This window comes from Heptranchias perlo, chromosome 8, assembly GCF_035084215.1.
Source record: "Heptranchias perlo isolate sHepPer1 chromosome 8, sHepPer1.hap1, whole genome shotgun sequence".
NCBI classification, from domain to species: Eukaryota; Metazoa; Chordata; class Chondrichthyes; order Hexanchiformes; family Hexanchidae; genus Heptranchias; species Heptranchias perlo.
The window spans coordinates 2,468,789-2,493,506 of record NC_090332.1 but is presented as its reverse complement, the minus strand read 5'-3'; the positions used below and the strand labels follow the sequence as shown (position 1 = coordinate 2,493,506).

At 46.9% G+C, this 24,718-nt stretch overlaps 1 protein-coding gene across 6 annotated transcripts in view; it reads right to left on the bottom strand.

Moving 5' to 3' along the window:
- LOC137324340 (uncharacterized) overlaps positions 1 to 23,439 on the bottom strand; it is a 33,302-nt gene extending 9,863 nt beyond the window's left edge. For 4 of the 6 annotated variants that reach the window (XR_010963589.1, XR_010963590.1, XR_010963592.1 and 1 more), the window contains exons 1-2: positions 23,323 to 23,439; positions 13,109 to 13,360 (exon numbers count right to left, since the gene is read on the bottom strand). Coding sequence is in view for 2 of the 6 variants with exons in the window: in XM_067988527.1 (XP_067844628.1) it covers positions 2,234 to 4,285 (2,052 nt within the window). In the remaining 4 variants the exon portion in view is untranslated. Of the gene's footprint in view, positions 1 to 577; positions 4,304 to 13,108; positions 13,524 to 23,322 lie in introns of those variants that run through there. The other 2 variants (XM_067988527.1, XM_067988528.1) reach the window with 2 other exon arrangements.
- Between the last annotated feature and the right edge of the window lie 1,279 nt (positions 23,440 to 24,718).

The following is a 24,718-nucleotide window of genomic DNA, read 5'->3' as shown; positions in this document are numbered from 1 at the left end:
ATCCCATCACCATCCCATCTCTCCTGTCCCCTCCCATCCCATCCCCAACCCTCCTGATCCCTTCCCTCCCATTCTACTTCTCCCAGCATCACCTCACCCCTCCTATCCCTCCTATCCCCACCCCTCCCATCACCACCCCACTCCACCATACTGCACGCTCCCTAATCTACTTCAAATGGAAGCAACATTGTGTAATTACCTAATAGCCTTTCAGATGAGACGTTAAATAAAGGCCCCGTCTGCCCTCTCAGGTGGATGTTAAAGATGCCACAACACTATTCGAAGGAGGAGCAGGGCCCAGCAAACTTGTTTTGTTTTCTCTTCAATCTGACTTGACAACACAGGAGCACTCTGAAGGTAATCGAGCGCCTCTGGGATGAATTACCTTTGCTGGCCAATCATTTTGGGGCTTTAGTAGGGCCCAGTATGGGACCCATCCCAGGTTTCAGCTGCTGTCAGTCCCGTTGGGCCCCATTGGTGGTTTACTGGGTGAAATTCCAGGGGTAACTTGGAAAAGTCTCCACATACTGTGCATTGGCGGGGGGGGGGGGGGGGGGCGGGGGGGGGGGGGATGGGTGGAAGACTCAATCATCTCTTCTTCCCCCCCACCAGCCCCCCCACCCACCGATTGGGATTTCTACTGGCTGTTATGTGAGGTGGACATGACGCCCACCCCATATTGCGGACCCCGCCCCCAATAGGCAAGCCTCCTGCCTCCCACCCTCGCAGCCCACTGGAATTTCGGACCCTACGTTTTGATGACTGGACTAAGGCGCGATTACATCGTACGCTTGGCAATGGCGCATCATTCGTGAACTCAAGGGGCCACCATCGTACCAGGGCTGATGTGAACTTAAAGCGTTCCATAAGATCATTCCTATCGGGGAGTTTATATTTGCAGATTTACCCCGGGTGTTGTGGGTGAGTTCATCTGGAATTAGTCATTGCAGCTTTAGCAAGCCTGAAAATCTCTTAAAATTAGAACCAAATGTGGATTTTCATTTTAAGCTCCTTTCACCTCTGGAGACCATCCTGTCGCTACCCCTACACGTGCTCTCAGTGCCAATAGCTTTCTATTGAAGGTCTGTACCACCTCTAATGCTTGGACTGGGTTTGCTCTCTGGTTTCCAGGACAGTTACTGTTTTTTTTTCCCACTCATTCTTGGGATGTGGGCATCGCTGGCAAGGATGGTATTCATTGCCCACCTTTTGTTGCTCTTGAGAAGGTGGGTGGTGGGCCTTCTCCTGCAGTCCCTATGGAGAAGATACTCCTACAAGGTTATTTGGTCGTTTACAGTCTGCCCTCTTGGGCGTAAAAGATCCCATGGCACTATTTCGAAGAAGAGCAGGGGAGTTCTCCCCGGTGTCCTGGCCAATATTCATCCATCAACCAACATCACTAAAACTGATTATCTGGTCATTATCACATTGCGGTTGTAGGAGCTTGCTGTGCGCAAATTGGCTGCCGCTTTTCCATACAAAACAACAGTGATTATACTTCAGTAGTATTTCAGTACTTTGGAACGTCCTGAGGTTGTGAAAGGCGCTGTCTTAATGCAAGTCTTTCTTTCTTTTTAGGGAGTTCCAGGATTTTGACCCAGCGAGAATGAAGGAACGTCAATATATGTCCAAGTTGGGATGGTGTGTGGCTCGGAGGTGATCGTCTGTGCTATAGCACAGGCCTGGTGTAAGGTGGCTGCTCAGCAACTACAGCTGATGGTCATAGGGTGAATCTACAGATGAGTTGTAGAAGAACAAGTCTTCCTATATTTGTAAAAATTATTGTTTTCTATCATAAATCGAAAGACAAAAAGGGGAGGAAGAATCACCGGACTCGTGTCTTTGTGGGGAATTGCTGGAAACTGAAGTCTTCTCTACACAAGACCCAGACTGCTCCTGGGACAGGTGTGGAAGGGACAACACCATATGTGTGCTGGGGGCAAATTCCTGGCCCCCTAAGCCCAACCTACTCTTCCCCTCCATTGGACCGTGTGCAAACCTCCTTGAATCCGTACTCGCTGGTTGTTGGGAGAGGAAAGAGAGGGAGAGAGTCACAGGTTAAATTCTGAAATAAGCAGTTACTATTTGGCTTTGCACATGAGGGAAAATTCAAGGCTTCACTTCCATGCCATGGCTACTCAATCATATCCTGTCTGCAGGCTTCAGACTGTTAGGAGAGCCCCTTAAAGACCAATTCAGGATCCTCCTTCAGGCTGCTCTGGACCATTTTACTCTACTGATGTACTGCAAGAGGCGGATCCTTTAATGTGGAGTCGATGTTATCAATTCTCTGTTGTATTTGCATATCAAACTCCTGTTTGTTCTTCTTGACCAGCTCGTTGATTGCCTCCTTCGTGACAGTGTAACCTTCCTGCAGCTTGCAGCGCTTCACGTTAAACAGAGGGTCAGAGGGGCTCAGATTGATGTAAGTCTCCAAACTGGAGACTTGGTCCCTCAGGTACTTTTGGGAGATCTCGACGTAAGTCGCCGAGATCATGTGGCAGAGGTTAGCGATGTTGCAGGCTTGAAACGCTTCGGTGTAGATCATGCTCTTGACAAAAGTGTCCTGGTGATAGGCTGAGAATTCCTCGTCCTCTCCACTGATGCTGGTGAACTGCGTGAGTGTGTCGCTGAGAGAGACCTTAATCAGATTGGACATCATTTGAAAGAAGTTGCTCATCTTGGCCCACTGCTCCTTGACACGGCTCATCGCATCCAAGCCTGTCACCAGCAGTTTCAAGGTTGAGTCGTAGTCTATTTCCTTCACCTGACACTTCATCATTGTGATCAAGACCTCATCAAGGTCCTTAGTCGCCTTGTCCTTTGTCTCGTACATTTGCTGATACTGTTGTCTCGCGGTGTCCAATTGGCATTTGGCTTGTTCCACTTTAAAGCAGGCTTGGTCCAGGACTATTCTCGATAGGCTTTCTTCCACCTTCTCCACGTCAGCGTCCCTGGACAGATTCGGCAGCTGGGGAGCAAAGGCTGGTGCTTTGGTGGACCTTATGATGCCTGGAAAGTACTTGAGCACTTTGACGTTTAGCTCCCTGATATCTGTGGCGAGACTTTCCAACCGGGCCTCATCGGGCTTCCCATACTCGGTGATCTCTTCCAGCCGCTCGCATGTTAAGACGCCCTCCTTGCACAGTTCCAGGGCCGCTTTCTTGGCACTGCAGTCCTCCTCTTGCTCGATCTTGCACAGAATGCGCTGGAACATGAGCTTACAGTCTGCGGAGTTAGTGTTCTGCGGATTGGCGCCGGCCAGCTTGCTGGGGTCGATGGTCCCACTGTCTGAGATCAGATCCTGAAGCAGCCAGCTGGCCACCACCATCTCGATCGCTTTCAGGAAGACACTAGTCGAGTTCCCCGAGCTCCCGTCTGTGTCTGGGGAGCCAGACGACTTCTTGTGCTGGACCTTTTCCGTTAAGTAATCTGCCGCGATCTTGCCGAGTTCAACCACCAGGCCCAGAGCCTCACCCGAGCCGCTCGTCAACAGCTCTGAGGTAAGTTTGTTCGCCAAGTCGAGCAAATACTCCCCGAGGTAAAGTCCAGCCAGGTTCTTCTTGCTGGGGATCATCTTCACTGCCTTCTGGTACACGGCGTGGGTCTCCTGCATCTTGATGCTCATTTCGGTGAACTGGGCCTCCGCTCTCTTCTTCACCTTCTCCACCGCCTCCTTCCGGAGCTTGGCCTCTGCCAGGATCTGCCTGACTTGGTCCAGGCTCGCATGGTGATCCGTTTTGGAGCTGGCGCAGGACTCCAGCAGCTCCTGGACCACATCGATGAGCAAGGTGAACTCCTCCTCGACAGAGGCCGCCAGTTGCTGGCACTCCTCTGCCGCCTTCTTGATGCTCTTCAGGGGGCCGGGGAGCATTGCCTTGACCAACTTGGGTTCGCGGCCCAGCAAATCCACCGATTTGGCCAGGTGCTTGGGGACCACCAAGGAGTAGAGCCGGATCTGGTCCATGTTTTTGTGGGCTTTGTTGAAGGCCTTCCACCCCTGGTCGGTCACCTGCATCAAGCAGGCGTGGAAGGACCCTGGGTGCCGCAAGAACCGGAAGGTCTTCCCGGCCGTGCTGAGTTTCACCTGAAACGCTTCCGCAGCCGAAATGAATATCAGCTCACCCAAGATCGCTATGGAGATGGGTCCGGGTGTCAGAAATTCCTCCCAGTTGGCGTAGGGCTTCATAATCAGATCCAGGTGACTCTTAACTTCCTTCGCCTCACTCAGCATCTTGATGCTGCTGTTAACCTTCGCCACGACCTGGATGTCATTCGCTGACATGGTGGCTGACTTTATCTCCTGTCGACAAGGTCAGGAACATTTGGTTTAGGAACATAGGAACAGGAGTAGGCCATTCAGCCCCTCGTGCCTGCTCCGCCATTTGATAAGATCACGGCTGATCTGTGATCTAGCTCCATATACCTGCCTTTGGCCCATATCCCTTAATACCTTTGGTTGCCAAAAAGCTATCTATCTCAGATATAAATTTAGCAATTGAGCTAGTATCAATTGTCGTTTGCGGAAGGGAGTTCCAAACTTCTACCACCCTTTGTCATAGAGTCATAGAGTTATACAGCACGGATAGAGGCCCTTCGGCCCATCGTGTCCGCGCCGGCCATCAGCCCTTTGTGTGGAGAAATGTTTTCTAATCTCACTCCTGAATCAAAAAACGATAGAACAGGGTACTTTCTAAATGGTAAAAAGTTTGAAAACAGTGGATGTCCAAAGGGACTTAGGGGTTCAGGTACGGTGCGGTGTCCAGAACTGCGCACAGTACTCCAGGTGTGGTCTAACCAGGGTTTTGTATAGCTGCAGCATAACTTCTGCCCCCTTGTACTCTAGTCCTCTAGCTATAAAGGCCAGCATTCCATTAGCCTTCTTGATTATTTTCTGCACCTATTCATGACACTTCAATGATCTATGTACCTGAATCCCTAAGTCCCTTTGGACTTCCACTGTTTTCAAACTTTTTACCATTTAGAAAGTACCCTGTTCTATCCTTTTTTGATCCAAAGTGGATGACCTCACATTTGTCTACATTGAATTCCATTTGCCACAGTTTTGCCCATTCACCTAATCTATCAATATCGCTTTGTAATTTTATGTTTTCATCTACACTGCTTACAATGCCATCAATCTTTGTGTCATCGGCAAACTTAGATATGAGACTTTCTATGCCTTCATCTAAGTCGTTAATAAATATTGTGAATAATTGAGGCCCCAAGACAGATCCTTGTGGGACTCCACTAGTCACATCCTGCCAATGTGAGTACCTTCCCATTATCCCTACTCTGTCGCCTTTCACTCAGCCAACTTCCTAACCAAGTCCGTACTTTTCCCTCGATTCCATGGGCTTCTATCTTAGCTAACAGTCTCTTATGTGGGACCTTATCAAATGCCTTCTGGAAGTCCATATAAATAACATCCATTAACATTCCCCTGTCCACTACTTTAGTCACCTCTTCAAAAAATTCAATCAGGTTTGTCAGGCACGACCTACCTTTCACAAATCCATGCTGGCTCTATCTGATTAACTGAAAATTCTCGGTGTTCAGTCACCCTATCCTTAATTATAGACTCCAGCATTTTCCCCACAACAGATGTTAGACTAACTGGTCTATAATTCCCTGGTTTCCCTCTCTTTCCTTTCTTAAAAAGCGGAGTGACATGTACAATTTTCCAATCGAGAGGGACAGTTCCTGAATCTAGAGAACTTTGAAAGATTATAGTTAGGACATCTGCAATGTGCTCACCTACTTCCTTTAAAACCCTGGGATGGAAACCATCTGGTCCTGGGGATTTGTCACTCTTTAGTGCTATTATTTTCTTCATTACTGCTGTTTTACTTATGTTAATTTTATTGAGTCCCTGTCCCTGATTCAATATTAGTTCTCTTGGGATTTCCGGCATGCTATCCTCTTTTTCTAATGTAAATACTGACGCAAAGTAATTGTTCAACATGTCCGCCATTTCCCCAATGTCAATGACAATATCCCCACTTTCAGTTTTTAAGGGGCCAACACTGCTCCTGACCACCCTCTTTTTCCTAATATAACTATAAAAGTTCTTTGTATTGGTTTTGATATCCCTTGCGAGTTTCTTTTCATACTCTCTTTTTGTAGCCCTTCCTATCTGTTTTGTGACCCTTTGTTGATCTTTGTATCTTTCCCATTCGCCAGGATCTGTGCCATTTTTTGCCTTTTTGTATGCCCTTTCCTTGTGTCTTATACTGTCCCTTACCTCTTTAGTTGTCCATGGCTGTTTTTTTTGGCAAGTAGAGTTCTTGCCCCTCAGGGGTATAAACCGATTCTGTATCACGTTAAATGTTTCTTTAAACATTTCCCACTGATCATCAGTCGTTTTACCCATTAACAGATTTGCCCAGTTCACTGTGGACAGTCTCTGTCTCATCCCATTGAAGTCGGCCTTACCCAAGTCTAGAACCTTAGCAGCTGATTCACTTTTTTCCCTTTCAAACACTACATTGAACTCAATCATGTTATGATCACTATAGGACAGATGTTCACGCACAGTTAAGCCGTTAACTAAATCTGGTTCATTACTCATTACTAAATCTAGTATGGCTTGCCCCCTTGTTGCCTCTAGGACATACTGCTGTAGAAAACTATCCCGGACACACTCAAGAAATTCACTACCTTTCTGACAGTTGCTAGTCTGCTTTTCCCAATCTGTGTGAAGGTTAAAGTCCCCCATTAAGACCACTATGCCTTTCTTACACGCTTGTCTAATCTCTGCATTTATACAATCTAGCACTTCAGAGCTGCTGCCAGGGCTCCTATACACAACTCCCACTATAGTCTTAGATCCTTTCCTATTTCTCAATTCAACCCATAAGGTCTCTGTTGGCTGCTTACCTCTCGTTATATCCCCCTTTATCATTGAAGTGATTTCATCTCTAATCACTAAGGCTACTCCTCCCCTCTTCCATTTTCCCTATCTCTCCTGTAGACCTTATAACCTGGTATATTTAGTTCCCAATCCTGACCATCCTGCAGCCATGTCTCAGTAATAGCTATCATGTCATACCCTCCAATTTGAATTCGAACCTGTAATTCATTTAATTTATTCCTTATACTCCGTGCATTTGTATATAGAACTCTTAGTTGGGCCACACACCCTAGCCTGACCTTCAGCTTTCATGCTGGGTTAATCGCTTTACGCCTTCTAGTTTTTACTTTATCTGTAGTGCCTAAAGTACACTTTCTTTCTGCTGCTCTACGCTTTTCCCTTTCACTTGTTCTTGAACAACTGTTTGTACTATTTGTATTGTAAATTTCCCCTGGGTCTTCCCCTCTCTTGCTGCTCTCAACTTTATTCCCTTCTGACTCCCCACTCAGGTTCCCATCCCCCCGCCACTCTAGTTTAAACCTTCCCCAACAGCACTAGCAAACACCCCCATGAGGACATTGGTCCCGGTCCTGCTCGGGTGTAACCCGTCCCGCTTGTACAGGTCCCACCTTCCCCAGAACCGGTCCCAATGTCCCAGGAATCTAAATCCCTCCCTCCTACACCATCCCTGCAGCCATGCATTCATCCTGTCTATTCTCTTGTTCCTATACTCACTAGCACGTGGCACTGGTAGTAATCCTGAGATCACTACCTTTGAAGTCCTGCTTTTTAATTTATCTCCTAACTCCTTAAATTCACCTTGCAGAACCTCATGCCTTTTTTTACCTATGTCGTTGGTACCAATATGGACCACGACTACTGGCTGTTCACCCTCCCCCTCCAGAATGCTCTGCAGCCGCTCCGTGACATCCTTGACCCTAGCACCAGGGAGGCAACATACCATCCTGGAGTCACGTTTGCGGCTGCAGAAACGCCTATCTGTTCCCCTTACAATTGAATCCCCTATCACTATAGCCCTGCCACTCTTCTTCCTCCCCTCCTGTGCAGCAGAGCCACCCGTGGTGCCCCGAACTTGGCTCTTGCTGCTTTCCCCTGATAAGCCATCTCCCCTAACAGTATCCAAAGCGGTATATCTGTTTGAGAGGGAGATGGCCCCAGGGGACTCCTGCTCTACCTGCCTAGTCCTTTTACTCTGCCTGGCGGTCACCCATTTCCTTTCTGCCTGCGTAATCTTTACCTGCGGTGTGACCACCTCACTGAACGTGCTATCCACGATAGTCTCAGCATCATGGATGCACCACAGTGAATCCACCCGCAGCTCCAGCTCCGAAATGCTGTTCGCCAGGAGCTGCAGCTGGACACACTCCCTGCACACATGGTCGCCAGGGACACTGGTTTAGTCAGGAACATAAGTGGGAAGGTGTCAGCTGTAGCTCAGTGGGTAGCACTCTTGCCTTTGACTCAGAAGGTAAGGGGTTCAAGCCCCCCCTCCAGAGACTTAAAAGCACATAAGCCAGGCTGACACACCCAGTGCAGTACTGAGGGAAGGAGGTGCTGTCTTTTGGAAGAGATGTTAAACTGAGGGCCTGTCTGCCCTCTCAGGTGGATTTAAAAGATCTCATGGTGCTGTTTAAAGAAGAGCAGGGGAGTTTGTCCTGGGCCAATATTTATCCCTCAACCAGCATCACTAAAAAACAGATTATCTGGTCATTATCTCATTGCTGTTTGTGGGATCTTGCTGTGCGCAAATTGGCTGCTGCGTTTCTTACATTACAACAGTGACTACACTTCAAAAGTAATTCATTGCCTGTTAAGCACTTTGGGATGTCCTGAGGTCATGAAAGGCGCTATATAAATACAACTTTCTTTTACTTCCATATATACAGCAGGTCAGAGATTTACAGCCCCATGTTTATGATTGGGTGTAGAGATGATTGTAGTTCGGTTAGGTGGAGTTCTACTCATTGTACCTGGAGAGCAAAGCAGTAGACAAAAATAGGAAAAAGGAAAGGAGAGAACTTGCATTTATATAGCACCTTTCACGACTTCAGGATGTCCCAAAGTGCTTCACAGCCATTGTTGTAATGTAGGAAATGTAGCAGCCAATTTGCGCACAGCAAGATCCCACATGAGATAATGACCAGAATAATCTATTTTCAGGTGTTTGTTGAGGGATAAATATTGGCCAGGACACGGGGAGAACTTCACCACTCTTTTTCCAATAGTGCAAGGGGAGCTTTTACATCCACCTGAGAGGGCAGACGGGGCCTCAATTTAACGTCTCATTCGAAAGACGGCACCTCCGACAGTGCAGCACTCCCTCAGTACTACACTGGGAGTGTCAGCCTGGATTTTTGTGCTCAAATCTCTGGGGTGGGGCTTAAACCCACGAACTTCTGACTCAGAGACGAGAGTGCTGCCCACTGAGCCAAGATTGACACCTAAAAACAGATTAAAGAAGGGAATTCATTCCCTCTGCTCTTCTGACTGGTATACCGTACACCTCCCTTACCCTCCCAGAAGTAGCAGAGCATCCAGCTGTCACTCCCCGACACGCTGTGATTTTTTATTTCCTACCTCACCCCCTCTCCTCCAAGCCCCCCCTTCTTAGCTTCCTCTCTCCCCACCTTCAAAATCCCCCTCAACATCTCCACCTCTTCAGCCACCTCCCCTTGTCTTTTCTCTCCAACTCCTGCACCGTGTCCATCCTCGACCACTTATCTCTCGCCAAGTACCCTGTGACCATCCACTGGACCGAAACCACAACAGTAGAACCCGAGGACACGGCCTGTGCTCGAAGGGGGTCAATTCAAAACTAACCTGTGGAAACAATGTTTCAGTGAGTGAGTGGTCAATCTATGGAACAGGCTCCCTGGGGAGAGGGTGGGAACAGATAGTGTCGATTCATTCAAATGCAAATTAGATTTCTTTCAGAAAAGAACATTTTGGGATCCAGTCTGAGTAATTTGAGACGTGACTGACCACAAATTGGGCCGCGTAGCACCCGTTGTGTAGGCGCTACGCGGCCTCCTAAGTACCCAAAACGAGGTCCGGAATGTGCACGCACAATTGCAGCGTGAAGTGCGCCGGACGCCATCTTGGTAAAGGCGTTTGTGCACGCGCAGAGAACAAACGCCGGCAGCATGTAAAGTAGGGAGACTATGTGGTAAATCAGCGTACGATGCTGATTTAAAGGGACAGATACGATTTTGGAACTCAATGCTCCAGCCGACGTAGAGCTGAACAGGTTGTAGACAGCACGGAGGACCCCCCCACCAGCACTATTTAAAGGGATCATGCAGGAATTACAGGTTAGTTGCTGCATTATTGCTTCTGGCTGCTGGTGCATTTGTACCTGTTTTTGGAGGTCTCCTATACTTGAATACTAGGACTAGGGGACCTGGCCTAAAAACTAGAGCCAGGAGGTGCAGGTTAGGAAACACTTCTACAAGGGTGGGAGAAGTTTAGAACACTCGTCTGCAAACGGCAGTTGATGCTCGCTCAATTGTTTATTTTAAATCTGAGATTGATGGATTTTTGTTAACCAAAGATATTAAGGGATTTGGGGCTATGGCAGGTATATTGAGTTAGGTCACAGATCAACCATGATCTCATTGAATGGCAGAACAGGCTCGACGGGCTAAATGGCCTATTCCTGTTCCTACAATAAAATTTCAATACTCTACAGGGAGTGGGCCGACTAGCTGCCAGGCAACAGCAAGGGCACAGGCAGAGTGGCAGGGGTCAGACAGGAATGCTGTCATCCTGAGCGAGGACAGCAGGTTCATGTTCCATGGAGCCACTGCCACTTGCTGCCTCCTGTTGTGCGCCACCTTCTCCTGCAAGAAAGTGGGACGTGTGTCGTTGAGTGTCCTGCAGGATGTTTGGGTGATGTGCCTGTCATGGATGAATAGCTGCCAGTGTGTGTGGCCTGTGAGTTGTAGGTGTGCGGCTTGCAACAGTGGTAATGTGTGAGGGTGAGAGGAAGCATCTGATTGGAAGAGTTTATTGGTATGTGGGTGATGGGGGGTGTAGTGTGTGGAGCAGTTGACAGTTGACCTCGCTCACCTTGACCACTCATGTCAAAGCATTGAACTTCTTCCTGCACTGCATCCATGTTCGTGGTGCTGTGCGCCTGGAATTGACTTCATCCCCTACTGCCTCGGGAGTATATATCTGGAGGGCCTCTTGCCCCCCCCCCCCCGCCCCCCGCCAACCCCTCGGATATAGGATGCCCCTCCTTCTGTCCACCTCTTGCACCAAGGCCTCTCGTCCATCAGCAGAGAACCTTGGTGCATGCACTCTCGTAGGCCTGGTAGAAAATCAGATCGGCAGATTGGTGGGGTCTGGCTGAAGATTGGAGGATGTGGGATTTAGTAGTGCACAACCTTTATTCAATGGTTTAACATAACTTAACATTTTGTAAACATAGGGGCGGGACCTGCATCTGTGTTTTACGTGAGCGATGTCTGATCTCCGTTCAGACTCCTAGTGGACCTGTATCTTATTTTTTTTTACAAATAAGTACTGCGGGCTGCCTTTAAGAGGTGCAAGCCACTTGCAATATTAGGCCCCCCTGCTGGTGAGCAGCCACTCATAAGCGCAGCTGGGCCTGGCTGCTCGCCACTATCAGGTAAATCACCAGACAGCACGAACGTTACGTCCTGCCTGCATCTTACCGACTGCGCATGGGTTAATCGCACACTGCGACTCCCGTGCCCAGTTTCAGGGGTTATTCAATATAACCCCCGACTTGTAAGTGTAACAAGCTCGGGAGGAACAGGTGACTTTGAACCTCTGGTTCCCAAAGCTCTCCACCACTGGGGGTTTTCCTCACCTCATGTCTGGGTCTGTTGTAGACTCATTGATAGAGATTGATTACTGCGATTAGTCAACAGCTCCATTATCGTTGTTTCGTGTGACTGCTGGTGGGAGAAGATGAACTAGATGGACTTTGGGTTTTTTCTTTTAGCAATTCATATGTCCCATTACGTCAATGCAAATTGGTGTTGAATAGCTTTAGTTAGATTATGTTTTAATTGGCTGACAGAGTGGTGTCTGTCAAGGAGCTATATAAATGCAAGTCTTCATTTGTTTTGGATTCACTTAAACTAATTGCAGTCTAGGCCCCAAGTCTGCTAAGTTATAATGTCAAAACGTCAAACCCACTGCGCTAAATGTTCCCTTTTAACAGGAAGTCGCAGAGCTCACAGCCTCTGTGAGCACTTTGCTTAATAAAGTTAGTCGCTGGGATAAGCAAACCATTGCTTTAAATCTGAGAGCCTTGGCTTACTCCCTCAGCCATTCAGACGCAACCTCAGTAACCTCATGGCCCAGAGGAGACGGTGACCCAGGGATAGAGTTGAACAGTATGTGTTTTTTGGTTCCCGCCTGGCTCCTGACAAATTCACTGCTTCTGTTATGACAACCGAACAAAAACAGTGGCTCTGACACAAAACTGGAGGTGAGGTTACATTAGCTTATTTTCAGAGTATCAGGCCGCTGTGTGCTTTTGTTATCAAGGCTGTGTGTGGTGGGGGGGAGGCGGAGGGGGGGCGACGGGTTGTGGGGGGACTGTGGGGGACGGGGGGAGGGTGATCCCTCTCATGCATTTGCCAGAGCCGCTCAGTGAGGACACTGGGAGCAGGGTTGCCAACTCTGGTTGGTCGTATTCCTGGAGGTTTCATCACATGACCCCCTGCCTCGAACTGCCCCACCCCCACTCTCCCGCCATTGGTCCACCCTCCACGCACACTGGCTTCCCACGGCCAATAAACTCGGTTACCCAATTGGATTAATCTTGACTGTCAGTCAAACTGCCTTTTTTCCCCCAATCTCCAATATTTTTTATTTCTAAATAAATAAAGAGTTCAAGAAAATGAAAAACCACACAATTTTGTTTAATGCCCCTCTGATTTTTCTCCCGGGTTTGCTCACAGCTGTGTCCTGGAGATTAATCTTCAATTCCTGGAGACTCCATGACAATCCTGGAGGATTGGTGACCCCCTAACGGGGAGATATGGGACCCCCTCCCCCCACCCCGGGAGCTGCCTTCAGGCCCAGGCCCAGGCCCAGGCTCGGGACTCCTCCAATGGCTCAGCCCGGTTCATCCACTGACTAACTAAACTATCCACACCAGAAAGGTGTCAGCTGTGGCTCGGTGGGTAACGCTCTTAAACAGGAAGGAGGAAGAGAGAGGTGGAGTACCCACCCTATAATTCAGTAATAATGTACCTGAAGATGTGCAGCTCGATCTGAAGGCTGAGGTTGCAGCTCGAATCCAGTGGGCCTGCTAGTGTTGCAACACTACAGTTTGAACACAGTCAGTCCTCGAGCCACACCCTTTGTGTTCTTTTTGGCTGCTGCCGTCTCCACGGAGCCTCTCCCCAGGCTTGCTCACTCTTCACTGAAGCTGCCGGTTTGAGGGCTGGTTGGCTGATTCCCTGTCACGTGTGGAGAGCTCCCAGCTGCTGATCTTGTCTGTGTCTGTTTTATTTTATAAACAGAAAGATTGCCGTGAAGCTTTCAGCACTCCCGAGACCCCCTTTGCACACAGCCAAAGATTTCAACACAGATCAGGAAGCACTGGGGTTGTGGTGCTACTTGGCTAATCAGGAAGGAAATGCTGTCTATTAACTGTTCCGCATTTTTTATTTATAGATCGAATTTGCATTAAAGAATCGCAATATGACCTTAATGTTAGCCAATCAAGTACAAAACATCTATTAACACAAAAGTAACACTAAATTTGTTAGAGGCTGTTGCCCTGTCTCTGAAACTAATTGTATGTTTTAATATTATTTTTGTGTAAATTATTATCCAATTCTGAAAATAGGGCTTTAAAGGGTTAAATTATGACGACAGGTTATATAGACTAGGCTTGTATTGCCTTGAGTATAGAAGATTAAGGGGTGATCTGATTGGGGTGTTTAAGATGATAAAAGGATTTGATAGAGTAGATGCAGAGAAACTATTTCCTCTGGTGGGGAGAGTCCAGAACGAGGGGGCAGAACCTTAAAATTAGAGCCAGGCCGTTCAGGGGTGATGTCAGGAAGCACTTCATCACACAAAGGGGAGTGGAAATCTGGAACTCTCTCCCCCAAAAAGGCTGTGGATGTTGGGGGTCAATTGAAAATGTCAAGACAGAGATTGATGGATTTCTATTAGTTGAGGTTATCAAGGGTTGAGGAATCAAGGCAGCCAATGGAGTAGAGGGCACATGATCTGATTGAATAGTGGAGCAGGCTTGAGGGGCCGAATGGCGTCCTCCTGTTCCTAAAATAGCCTCACAATGGCAGCATTTGCGGGCAGTCCGTGATGAGAGGGTCTGCCCAATGCACTTGCCTCCATCACTCAGACAATGGCAGTGCACCACTCTCCCAGTGCACCTCTCTGCCAGTGCACCACTCTCCCAGTGCACCTCTCTGCCAGTGCACCACTCTCCCAGTGCACCTCTCTGCCAGTGCGGTCGGCCTCCCAGTGCGGTCGCTAGCGGTGATCACGGATCGGAGAATCGGGGCTTTTCCGGTCCGTCTTCTGACCCGTGGCTGAAGCTGGGTTTAGAGTGCAGGCTCACCGAATGAAACCTGCTGAACTAGTTCTATCTATCAGGAAAGACGGAACAGGCTGGGGCTCTTTTCTCCAGAAAAGAGAAGGCTGAGGGGTGACCTGATAGAGGCCTTTAAAATTATGAAGGGGTTTGATAGGGTAGACGTAGAGAAAATGTTTCCACTAGTGGGGAAAACCAGAACTAGGGGCCATAAATATAAGATAGTCAGTAATAAATCCAATAGGGAATTCAGGAGAAACTCCTTTACCCAGAGAGTGGTGAGAATGTGGAACTTGCTACCACAAGTAGTTGAGGCGAAAATCAGACTTACATTTATATAGCAACATGCTATAGGCAGAGCTAAGCGATTCCACAATCAACGGATCAGATCAAAGCTCTGCAGTCCTGCCACATCCAGTCATGAATGGTGGTGGATAATTAAACAACTAACGGGAGGAGGAGGCTCTGTGAACATCCCCATCCTCGATGATGGCTGAAGCGTTTGCAACCATCTTCAGCCAGAAATGCCGAGTGGATGATCCATCTTGGCCTCCTCCCGATATCCCCACCATCACAGAAGCCAGTCTTCAGCCAATTCGATTCACTCCACGTGATATCAAGAAACGGCTGAATGCACTGGATACAGCAAAGGCTATGGGCCCCGACAACATCCCGGCTGTAGTGCTGAAGACTTGTGCTGCAGAACTAGCTGCGCCTCTAGCCAAGCTGTTCCAGTACAGCTACAACACTGGCATCTACCCGACAATGTGGAAAATTGCCCAGGTATGTCCTGTCCACAAAAAGCAGGACAAATCCAATCCGGCCAATTACCGCCCCATCAGTCTACTCTCAATCATCAGCAAAATGATGGAAGGTGTCGTCGACAGTGCTATCAAGCGGCACTTACTCACCAATGCTCAGTTTGGGTTCCGCCAGGACCACTCGGCTCCAGACCTCATTACAGCCTTGGTCCAAACAAGGACAAAAGAGCTGAATTCCAGAGGTGAGGTGAGTGTGACTGGCCTTGACATCAAGGCAGCATTTGACCGAGTGTGGCACCAAGGAGCCCTAGTAAAATTGAAGTCAATGGGAATCAGGGGGAAAACTCTCCAGTGGCTGGAGTCATACCTCGCACAAAGGAAGATGGTAGTGGTTGTTGGAGACCAATCATCTCAGCCCCAGGGCATTGATGCAGGAGTTCCTCAGGGCAGTGTCCTAGGCCCAACCATCTTCAGCTGCTTCATCAATGACCTTCCCTCCATCATAAGGTCAGAAATGGGGATGTTCGCTGATGATTGCACAGTGTTCAGCTCCATTCACAACCCCTCAAATAATGAAGCAGTCCGAGCCCACATGCAGCAAGACCTGGACAACATCCAGGCTTGGGCTCATAAGTGGCAAGTAACATTCGCGCCAGATAAGTGCCAGGCAGTGACCATCTCCAACAAGAGAGAGGCTAACCACCTCCCCTTGACATTCAACGGTATTACCATCGCCGAATCCCCCACTATCAACATCCTGGGAGTCACCATTGACCAGAAACTTAACTGGACCAGCCACATAAATACCGTGGCTACAAGAGCAGGTCAGAGGCTGGGTATTCTGCGGCGAGTGACTCACCTCCTGACTCCTCAAAGCCTTTCCACCATCTACAAGGCACAAGTCAGGAGTGTGATGGAATACTCTCCACTTGCCTGAATGAGTGCAGCTCCAACAACACTCAAGAAGCTCAACACCATCCAGAACAAAGCAGCCCGCTTGATTGGCACCCCATCCACCACCCTAAACATTCACTCCCTTCACCACCGGCGCACAGTGGCTGCAGTGTGTACCATCCACAGGATGCACTGCAGCAACTCACCAAGGCTTCTTCGACAGCACCTCCCAAACCCGCGACCTCTACCACCTAGAAGGACAAGGGCAGCAGGCACATGGGAACAACACCACCTGCACGTTCCCCTCCAAGTCACACACCATCCCGACTTGGAAATATATCGCCGTTCCTTCATCGTCGCTGGGTCAAAATCCTGGAACTCCCTTCCTAACAGCACTGTGGGAGAACCTTCACCACACGGACTGCAGTGTTTCAAGAAGGCGGCTCACCACCACCTTCCCAAGGGCAATTAGGGATGGGCAATAAATGCCGGCCTCGCCAGCGACGCCCACATCCCATGAACGAATAAAAAAAAAGAATGGCCTGTTTTTGTGCTGTACATTTCATGTAATAACTCAAGATAGTGCAGTAAGTTAATGGTATGTAGTCAATCAGGGGAAACAACTTGTCGGAAAGTGAGTATGAATCAGGAACACAAGTGTTTCTTTTTCAGGTGAGGGTTGAAGATGCCAATGGAAACATTTTGTTTACTATTTGAAATAAAGAATAGGGAGTTCTCTCTGTGTCCTGGGTCAACATTCCTCCCTTAACCAATACCAACAATCTTGCTGTGCGCACAATGCTTGCCACATTCAGCTACATAAAAACATTCTCAGATGTGGGCGTCACTGGCAAGGCCAGCATTTATTGTCCATCCCTCGTTGCCCTGAGAAGGTGGTGGGGGGCCTTCTTCTTAACTCCCTGTAGCAATTTGATACAACTGAGTGTCTTGCTGGGCCACTTCAGAGGGCAGTTAAGAGTCAACCACACTGGTGAGGGACTGGAGTCACATATAGGTCAGACTGGGTAAAGACGGCAGGTTTCCTTCCTTAAAGGACATTAATGAACCAGTTGGGTTTTTAACAACAATCCAACAGCTTCACGGTCACTTTTACTGAGACTAGCTTTTTATTTCCAGGTTTATTTTAAACTGAATTAAAATTCTCATACTGTTATGGTGGGATTTGAACTCACATTTTCTGGATTATTAGTCTGGATTATTAGTCTGATAACATAACCACTGCACCACCACACCCATAATTCATGGTGTATGAAGCAATTTGGGACATTTCTGAGAGCTGGGATAAGACAAAAGCAAGTTCTTTCTTTCTCACAGTCTCGTCTATTAACTTATTGCTTAACATTTACTACATTATGTCCCTCTAACAATTACTCTTAATTTATGTTTTTGGGTGGTTTCTTATGGTTATCAAAATGAAAATGTCAGTGCTGGTGAATAGACCAACCTCCTATTTTGCCACCCAATGTTTGAGCAGTCCCAAGTCCGGCAACACCTTCAGATAGAGCACCATTCTCTGCCCCAATAATATCCCTTAACCCCAAACTCACAAGAGGGCTCTCTGCTCCAAATCTTCTATAACTCCTCACAGACGATTTCTTGTTAAAGTTTAAATCTTCAGAAACAGTGGATTTGAGACCAAATAATTAAGTTGCTGTGATGTATGTGGATCCAGCAATTCACCTCACCTTCTCACCCAAGCCCATTGGCAATTCAGATAACTATAAAAGAGCAGTTGCTCCTTTACGCTGTGCCTCAGGATTTCTTCCAGTGCAGAATGCAGAAGCAGAAAACAAGGCCTTTAAAAGCAGAACAAGGACTTGCACTAAAATGTTGCACTTAACAGACACATAAGACATCAAACAAATCATGACGTTCAAAAGATGATCAAGTACAATGCACAAAACACCTTAAAACACAGGAGGCTTGAATTCAAACCCTAATATGTTTCAGCAGATCTTTGAGGTAACACGACCCTTTGTGCGACACCAGTGCAATCCCCAAGACAAGTTCAGTGTAACTGGTTTGCAATTTGCCAAGAGGTTGGTAGGGAGACACATTCAGAACTGTGCCGGTGCTGTTCTGGGAATGGCCACTAGGAGGCATGAGTGAACAGCTCGGGGTTGGATGGTGACTTCCAGTCACACCTGGTATCACTATCCATGGGGTAGAGATCGCAGCATTGCTCATCACCTGTAGCACGGCTCAAGTTCGAAGCCCACATTGCAGGTTAACCTGGTGCTGAATCCATACTGCGTGGCCTATCGTACCAATTGACTTTTGCACGCCTTGGTGGTCTGTCCTTTGTATTCAATAGTGTCTAGAATAGTATTGCATTCATATTCTGGGCAAACCAGTATCTGGAAATTTTAAAATTCGTATCCTTGTTTTCAAATCCCTCCATGTCCTCCCCGCTCTCTATCTCTGTAACCTCCTCTAGCCCGACAATCCTCTGAGATCTCTGTGCTCCTCCAATACTGGACTCTTGCGCTCCCCGATTTTCTTCGCTGCACCATTGGTGGCCGTGCCTTCAGCTGCCTAGGCTCTAAGCTCTGGAATTCCCTCCCGAAACCTTTCCTTCTCTCCTCCTTCAAGATGCTCCCTAAAACCTACCTCCTTGACCTTTGGTCATCTGTCCTAATATCTCCTTATGTGGCTTGGTGTCAAATTTTGTTTGATAATCGCTCCTGAAGAAGCACTTTGGGACGTTTTACTACATTAAAAGGAGCTATATAAATGCAAGTTTTGTTGTTGTCTGTGTGGGGATGGGAGGGGCCCTCAAATTCCCTGTTGCTCTACCCCTTGATGGTCAGACATGGGGGGGTGGGTGTGTTGGTGGCATTGCATTGTGTCCACGACAGTCCAGTGGGGATACTCTCGTCAGAAAGGGAAACTCCTCCCGTTTCTCAGTGTTCTGAATGGAGAACTGGGGTGGCTGGGTTGCCTAAGGGAATGTGTGTGGGGGAGTTTGGTGTATGTATCATAGTAGGAACAGCACAGGAGGAGGCCATTCAGCCCATCATGCCTGTGCATCCATCTTTGAAAGAGCTATCCAATTAGTCCCATTCCCCTGCTCTTTCCCCAGAGCCCTGAAATTTGTTCCCCTTCAAGTATTTATCCAATTCCCTTTTGAAAGTTATTATTGAATCTGCTTCCACCGCCCTTTCAGGCAGCGCATTCCAGATCACAACAACTTGCTGCTCAAAAAAATGTTTCCTCATGTCGTCTCTGGCTCTTTTGCCGATCACCTTAAATCTGTGTCCTCTGGTTACCGACCCTTCTGCCACTGGAAACAGTTTCTCCTTATTTACTCTGTCAAAACCATTCATGATTTTGAACACCTCTATCAAATCTCCCCATAACCTTCTCTGCTCTATGGAGAATAATCCCAGCTTCTCCAGTCTCTCCACATAACTGAAGTCCCTCATCCCTGGTACCATTCTAGTAAATCTCTTCTGCACCATCTCTAAGGCCTTCACATCCTTCCTAAAAAGCGGTCCTCAGAATTGAACACAATACTCCCTCTGAGGCCTAACCAGTCTTTTAGAAAGATTTAGCATAACTTCTTTGCTTTTATACTCTATGCCTCTATTAATAAAGCCCAGGATCACATATGCTTTTTTAAAAGCCTTCTCAATTTGTCCTGCCACCTTCAAAGATTTATGTACATACACCCCAGGTCTCCCTGTTCCTGCATCCCCTTTAAAATTGTACCATTTAGTTTATATTGCCTCTCCTCATTCTTCCTACCAAAATACATCACTTCACACTTCTCTGCATTAAATTTTATCTGCCATATATCTGCCCATTTCACCAGCCTGTCTCTGTCCTCCTGAAGTCTGTTACTATCCTTCACATTGTTTGCTACATTTCTGAGTTTTGTGTCATCTGCAAACTTTGAAATTATATCCTCTCTACACAAGTCCAGGTCATTAATATATATATCAAAAAGAGCAGTGGTCCTAATACTGACCCCTGGGGAACACCACTGTATACTTCCCTCCAGTCTGAAAAACAACCGTTCACCACTACTCTCTGCTTTCTGTCCCATAGCCAATTTTATATCCACGCTGCCACTGCCCCTTCAATTCCAGGGGTTTTAATTTTGCTAACAAGTCTATTATGTGGTACTTTATCAAATGCCTTTTGAAAGTCCATATACACAACATCAACCGCACTACCCTCATCAACCCTCTCCGTTACTTCATCAAAGAACTCAATCAAGTTAGTCAAACATGATTTTCCTTTAACAAATCCGTGCTGACTTTCATTTATTAGCCCAGACTTTTCCAAGTGCCAATTTATTTTGTCCCAGATTATTGTCTCTAAAAGTTTCCCCACCACTGATGTTAGACTGACTGGGCTGTATTGCCGAGTTTATCCCTCTCCCCTTTTTTGAACAGGGGTGTAATATTTGCAATCCTCCAGTCCTCCAGCACCATCCCCGTATCTAAGGAGGATCGGAAGATTGTGGTCAGAACCTCCACAATTTCCACCCTTACTTCCCTCAGTAACCTAGGATGCAGCCCATCTGGACCGGGTGACTTTTCTACTTTGAGTACTGCCAATCTTTTCAGTACCTCCTCTATCTATTTTTATCCTGTCCAATATCACTACTCCCTCCTCCTTTACTGCTACAATGGCAGCATCCTCTTCTCTAGTGAAGACCGGTGCGAAGTATTCATTTAGTACCTCAGCCACGCCCTCTGCCTCCACAAGATCATCTCCTTTTTTGGCCCTAATCGGTACCATGCTTCCTTTGACTACCCTTTTACTATTTATATGTTTATAAAAGATTTTTGGGTTCCCTTCTATGTTAGCCCCTAATCTATTCTCATACTCTTTCTCTTTGCCCCTCTTCGTCCCTTTTTTAGATCCCCTCTGTACTTTCTGTATTCAGCCTGCTTCTCTACTGTGTTAGGAACCTTACACTCATCATAAGCCTCCTTTTTCTGTTTCATTTTAATCTCTATATCATTTGTTATTCAGGGAACTCCAGCTTTGTATGCCCTTCCTTTCCCCCTCATAGGGATGTGTCTGCTCTGTACCCAAACCAAGTCCCCCGTGAACGCCTCCCTTTGTTCAATTACTGTTTTGTTGCCAATTTTTGATTCCAATCCACCTGGGCAAGATCCCTTTTTAACTCACTGAAAATTGCTCTCCTCCAGTTAAGCATTTTCACATTTGATTGTTCCTTGTCCTTTTGTATAACTATTCTAAACCTAATGATATTATGATCACTGTTCCCCAAATGCTCCCCCATTGAAACATGCTCCACCTGCCCCACTTCATTCCCCAGAACTAGATCCGGCACTGTTTTCTGCCTGGTTGGGCTGGAAACTTACAGTTCCAGAAAATTCTTTTGAACACATTTTAGGAACTCCTCCCCCTCTTTTTTTTTACATTGTTACTATCCCAGTCTATATTGGGATAATTGAAGTCCCCCATTATCACTACTCTATTGTTCTTGCATCTTTCTATAATTTGCCTGAAAATTTGCTCCTCTATCTCCTTCCCACTATTTGATGCCCTATAGTATACACCCAGTAGTGTAATAGCTCCTCCATTGTTCCTTAATTCTAACCAAATAGGTTCTATCTTTGACCCCTCAACTACATCATCCCTTTCCAGTGCTATAATAGTTTCTTTGATCAATACTGCCACCTCCCACCCTTTCTTTCCTTCCCTATCTTTCCTGAATATCTTGTAGCCAGGAATATTAATAACCCAATTCTCCCCTTCTTTGAGCCAGGTCTCTGTTATTCCCACTATATCATAGTCCCATGTGGCGACTTGTGCCTGCAGCTCACCAACCTCATTTACCACACTATGTGCATTTACACACATGCACTCCAAACTCATCTTAGTCTGCCTTGCACTTGCCCCTGTCTGATCCCTCCTATTTCGGAACTATTCTTTACTCTAGGGCTACTTGTCCCTCCCAGTCCTCTGTGCACTTTGTTTCTCCTCTCTAATATTTCATCCTGGTGACCATCCCCCTTCCAAATTAGTTTAAACCCTCCCCGACAGCACTAGTTAACCTCCCTGTGAGGTGCGACCTGTCCATCTTGAACAGATCCCTCCTGCCCCAGAACTGGTCCCAATGCCCCAGGAATCTGAAGCCCTCCCTCCTGCACCATTGCTCCAGCCACGCATTAAGCTGTCTTATCCTACTGTTCCTATATCCACTAGCACGTGGCACTGGGAGTAATCCAGATATTACCAGCTTTGAGGTCCTGCTTTTTAACTTTCTCCCAGCTCCTGAAAATCTGACTGCAGAGCCTCGACCCTTTTCCTTCCTGTGTGTTCCTAGTTGTTGGGAGCCAGAGGGATGGGATCTCCCTTTGGTGTTGTGTTGGGTTTATTCACATTAGGGACTGTCTGATTGGATCACATAGTGAGTAGATTCCCCTCACAACCACTCAAAAACATCCAGTCAATTTCTTTCTAGGTTTAGTACCTCAAGGTTAAATACTCTTTCAGCTAGTGGAGTCTATATTTAATCTTAAGAGGTGAATGAGAAAGAAGGTAAAATGTAGGAGATTTAGGACAGAGAGCAGGAGAAACTCTTTTACACAGAGGGTTGTGAAGCTGTGGAATTCATTACTGGAGTTAGTGATTGAAGCAGAGACCAGGTGTGTGGATGAATCTATTCGGAGTGAGGGGTTTCCTGAGTATCTCTCTACCCCTGCCATCTACAGCACGGCACCCTGACACCCAATGGGATGACATTCACCCCAAACCAGACATCATCTTTCAAACATTTGACAACCATAAACTGTTGCATGGAAAGTTTTCTCATTTTCTTCCAGTTTGCCAGCTTAAATTTGGTCACTCACAACCACAGCACACACTTAACCAGGACTGCAACTTATACACACAGTTAACCAGGACTGCAACTTATACACACAGTTAACTAGGACTGCAACTCATACACACAAGAGTCCGTGTTTTTTTGCAGCGGAACGCACACGTGTAGAGACAAAGTGTGAATCACGTGGTGATCACACCTACGGCGATCAGGGAACAAATATTAACGCCAGACATCAGCCAGATCAGCAACATGCAAGACAACAAATTTTATTTGAAATGATTAATTTTCACCCTGACTTTACATCTTAGAAGGAACTCCATAACTAAAACAGCTTTGAATGAATTCAAATTCCTATTTTTTTTTCTTTTTTGGAACTAATTCACATAATAAAAGATTCTCTAAAATTGCTTACCGTGTGGAGGATAATAATGGGAAATAATTTGTCTTCTTACTGTCGAGGAGCTAACTTGTGCCTCTCTTGTGCTCTGAACTGGTCACAGACTGAGGAGGCAGTTTCCTGTGAATGGTAGTTGTGGCTGCTAAAGAATATCTGGTTAGAAAGGCAGAGGATGTTAGTTTTTATATCTGGTTGGGTGATGGGGCAGTACCTTTGCAGAGTGCATCACAGCTCATGGGAGGAGTTAGGCTAATGTGAGCTAGGAGGGGAGCCGCCTGCTCCTCTCCAACATAGATCCAGTTCTCTAGTCGGGTTTCTCTAGTAGGCTAAGCTGTGGGGTCTATTGAAGGAGCGCAGAGGCCTGCGTGTGACTGGAGACTTACCGAGAAAGGCCTTCCCTTCTTCCTCCTGCAATATCCCCTCTTCTTGTCCTCTCATTCCCCTCAACCAACGCCACCAAAAGCAGACGGATTGATCGTTCGTCCCGTTGCCGTTGATGGGATCATGCTGTGCGTGCAACATGGTTTGCCCACACGCCAACAGTCACTGCGCTTCAAAAAAGTAATTCATGGTAAATGAAGCGCTTGGAAATGTTTGTGTAAAGATTCGATGCTCCTCTTTCTGATTCCTTCTTAATCATGTCACTCAGGGATTAGAAAGACTGCAATAACTAACAGATGAACTCCCTCCATCGCTCCCTCCCTCTCCCATCAAGTTAGATCTGGAGATTTACATTTAATTTACAATGGATTCCAGAGTAAAGGCACCAGACTAAGTCAGGGTCATGGAAACTCATGCCTCGTGTACCATTTTGGAACTGAGGACATGTTTCCCATAGTTCCATGCATATGATGTCATCAACTGGGGACGGTGGTTTATTTACAGCAGCTGCTCACTTATGATGTCACTGGGGTGGAACTCTGTGGTGCCATTATACACAAAATGGCTGCTGCGTCTTACCAGGGAAACACACAAGAAAAGGGCTGATTGGGCGACATTGGTGAGTGTCCCTTTAAAAGAATTGGGATTTTGTGACAGTTTAGTTGAATGAACCTCACTTTTATGCAAAAGAACATAAAAAAAGCAAATGGAATAAGAGACCATTCTGCCCATCAAATCTGATGTTCCTAAATGACTGTACAATTTGCATTTTCATGGAATATTTAATGATCATGTCGCACTATTTTGAAGAACAGCAAGGAGATCTCCCAGAGTCCTGGCCAATATTCCTCACTCAACCAACTCCACCAAAAAACAGATTAACTGGTCACTCGTCTCATCTATCCTTTCCGAGACTTTGCTGCTCACGAATTGACTCTTGTGTTCGTCTGCAAAACCATTGGGCCAGAATTATCTGTCAAAATAAGGGTGAGGCTAATGACACTCACCCTTATTTATGGGTAAATGGTAC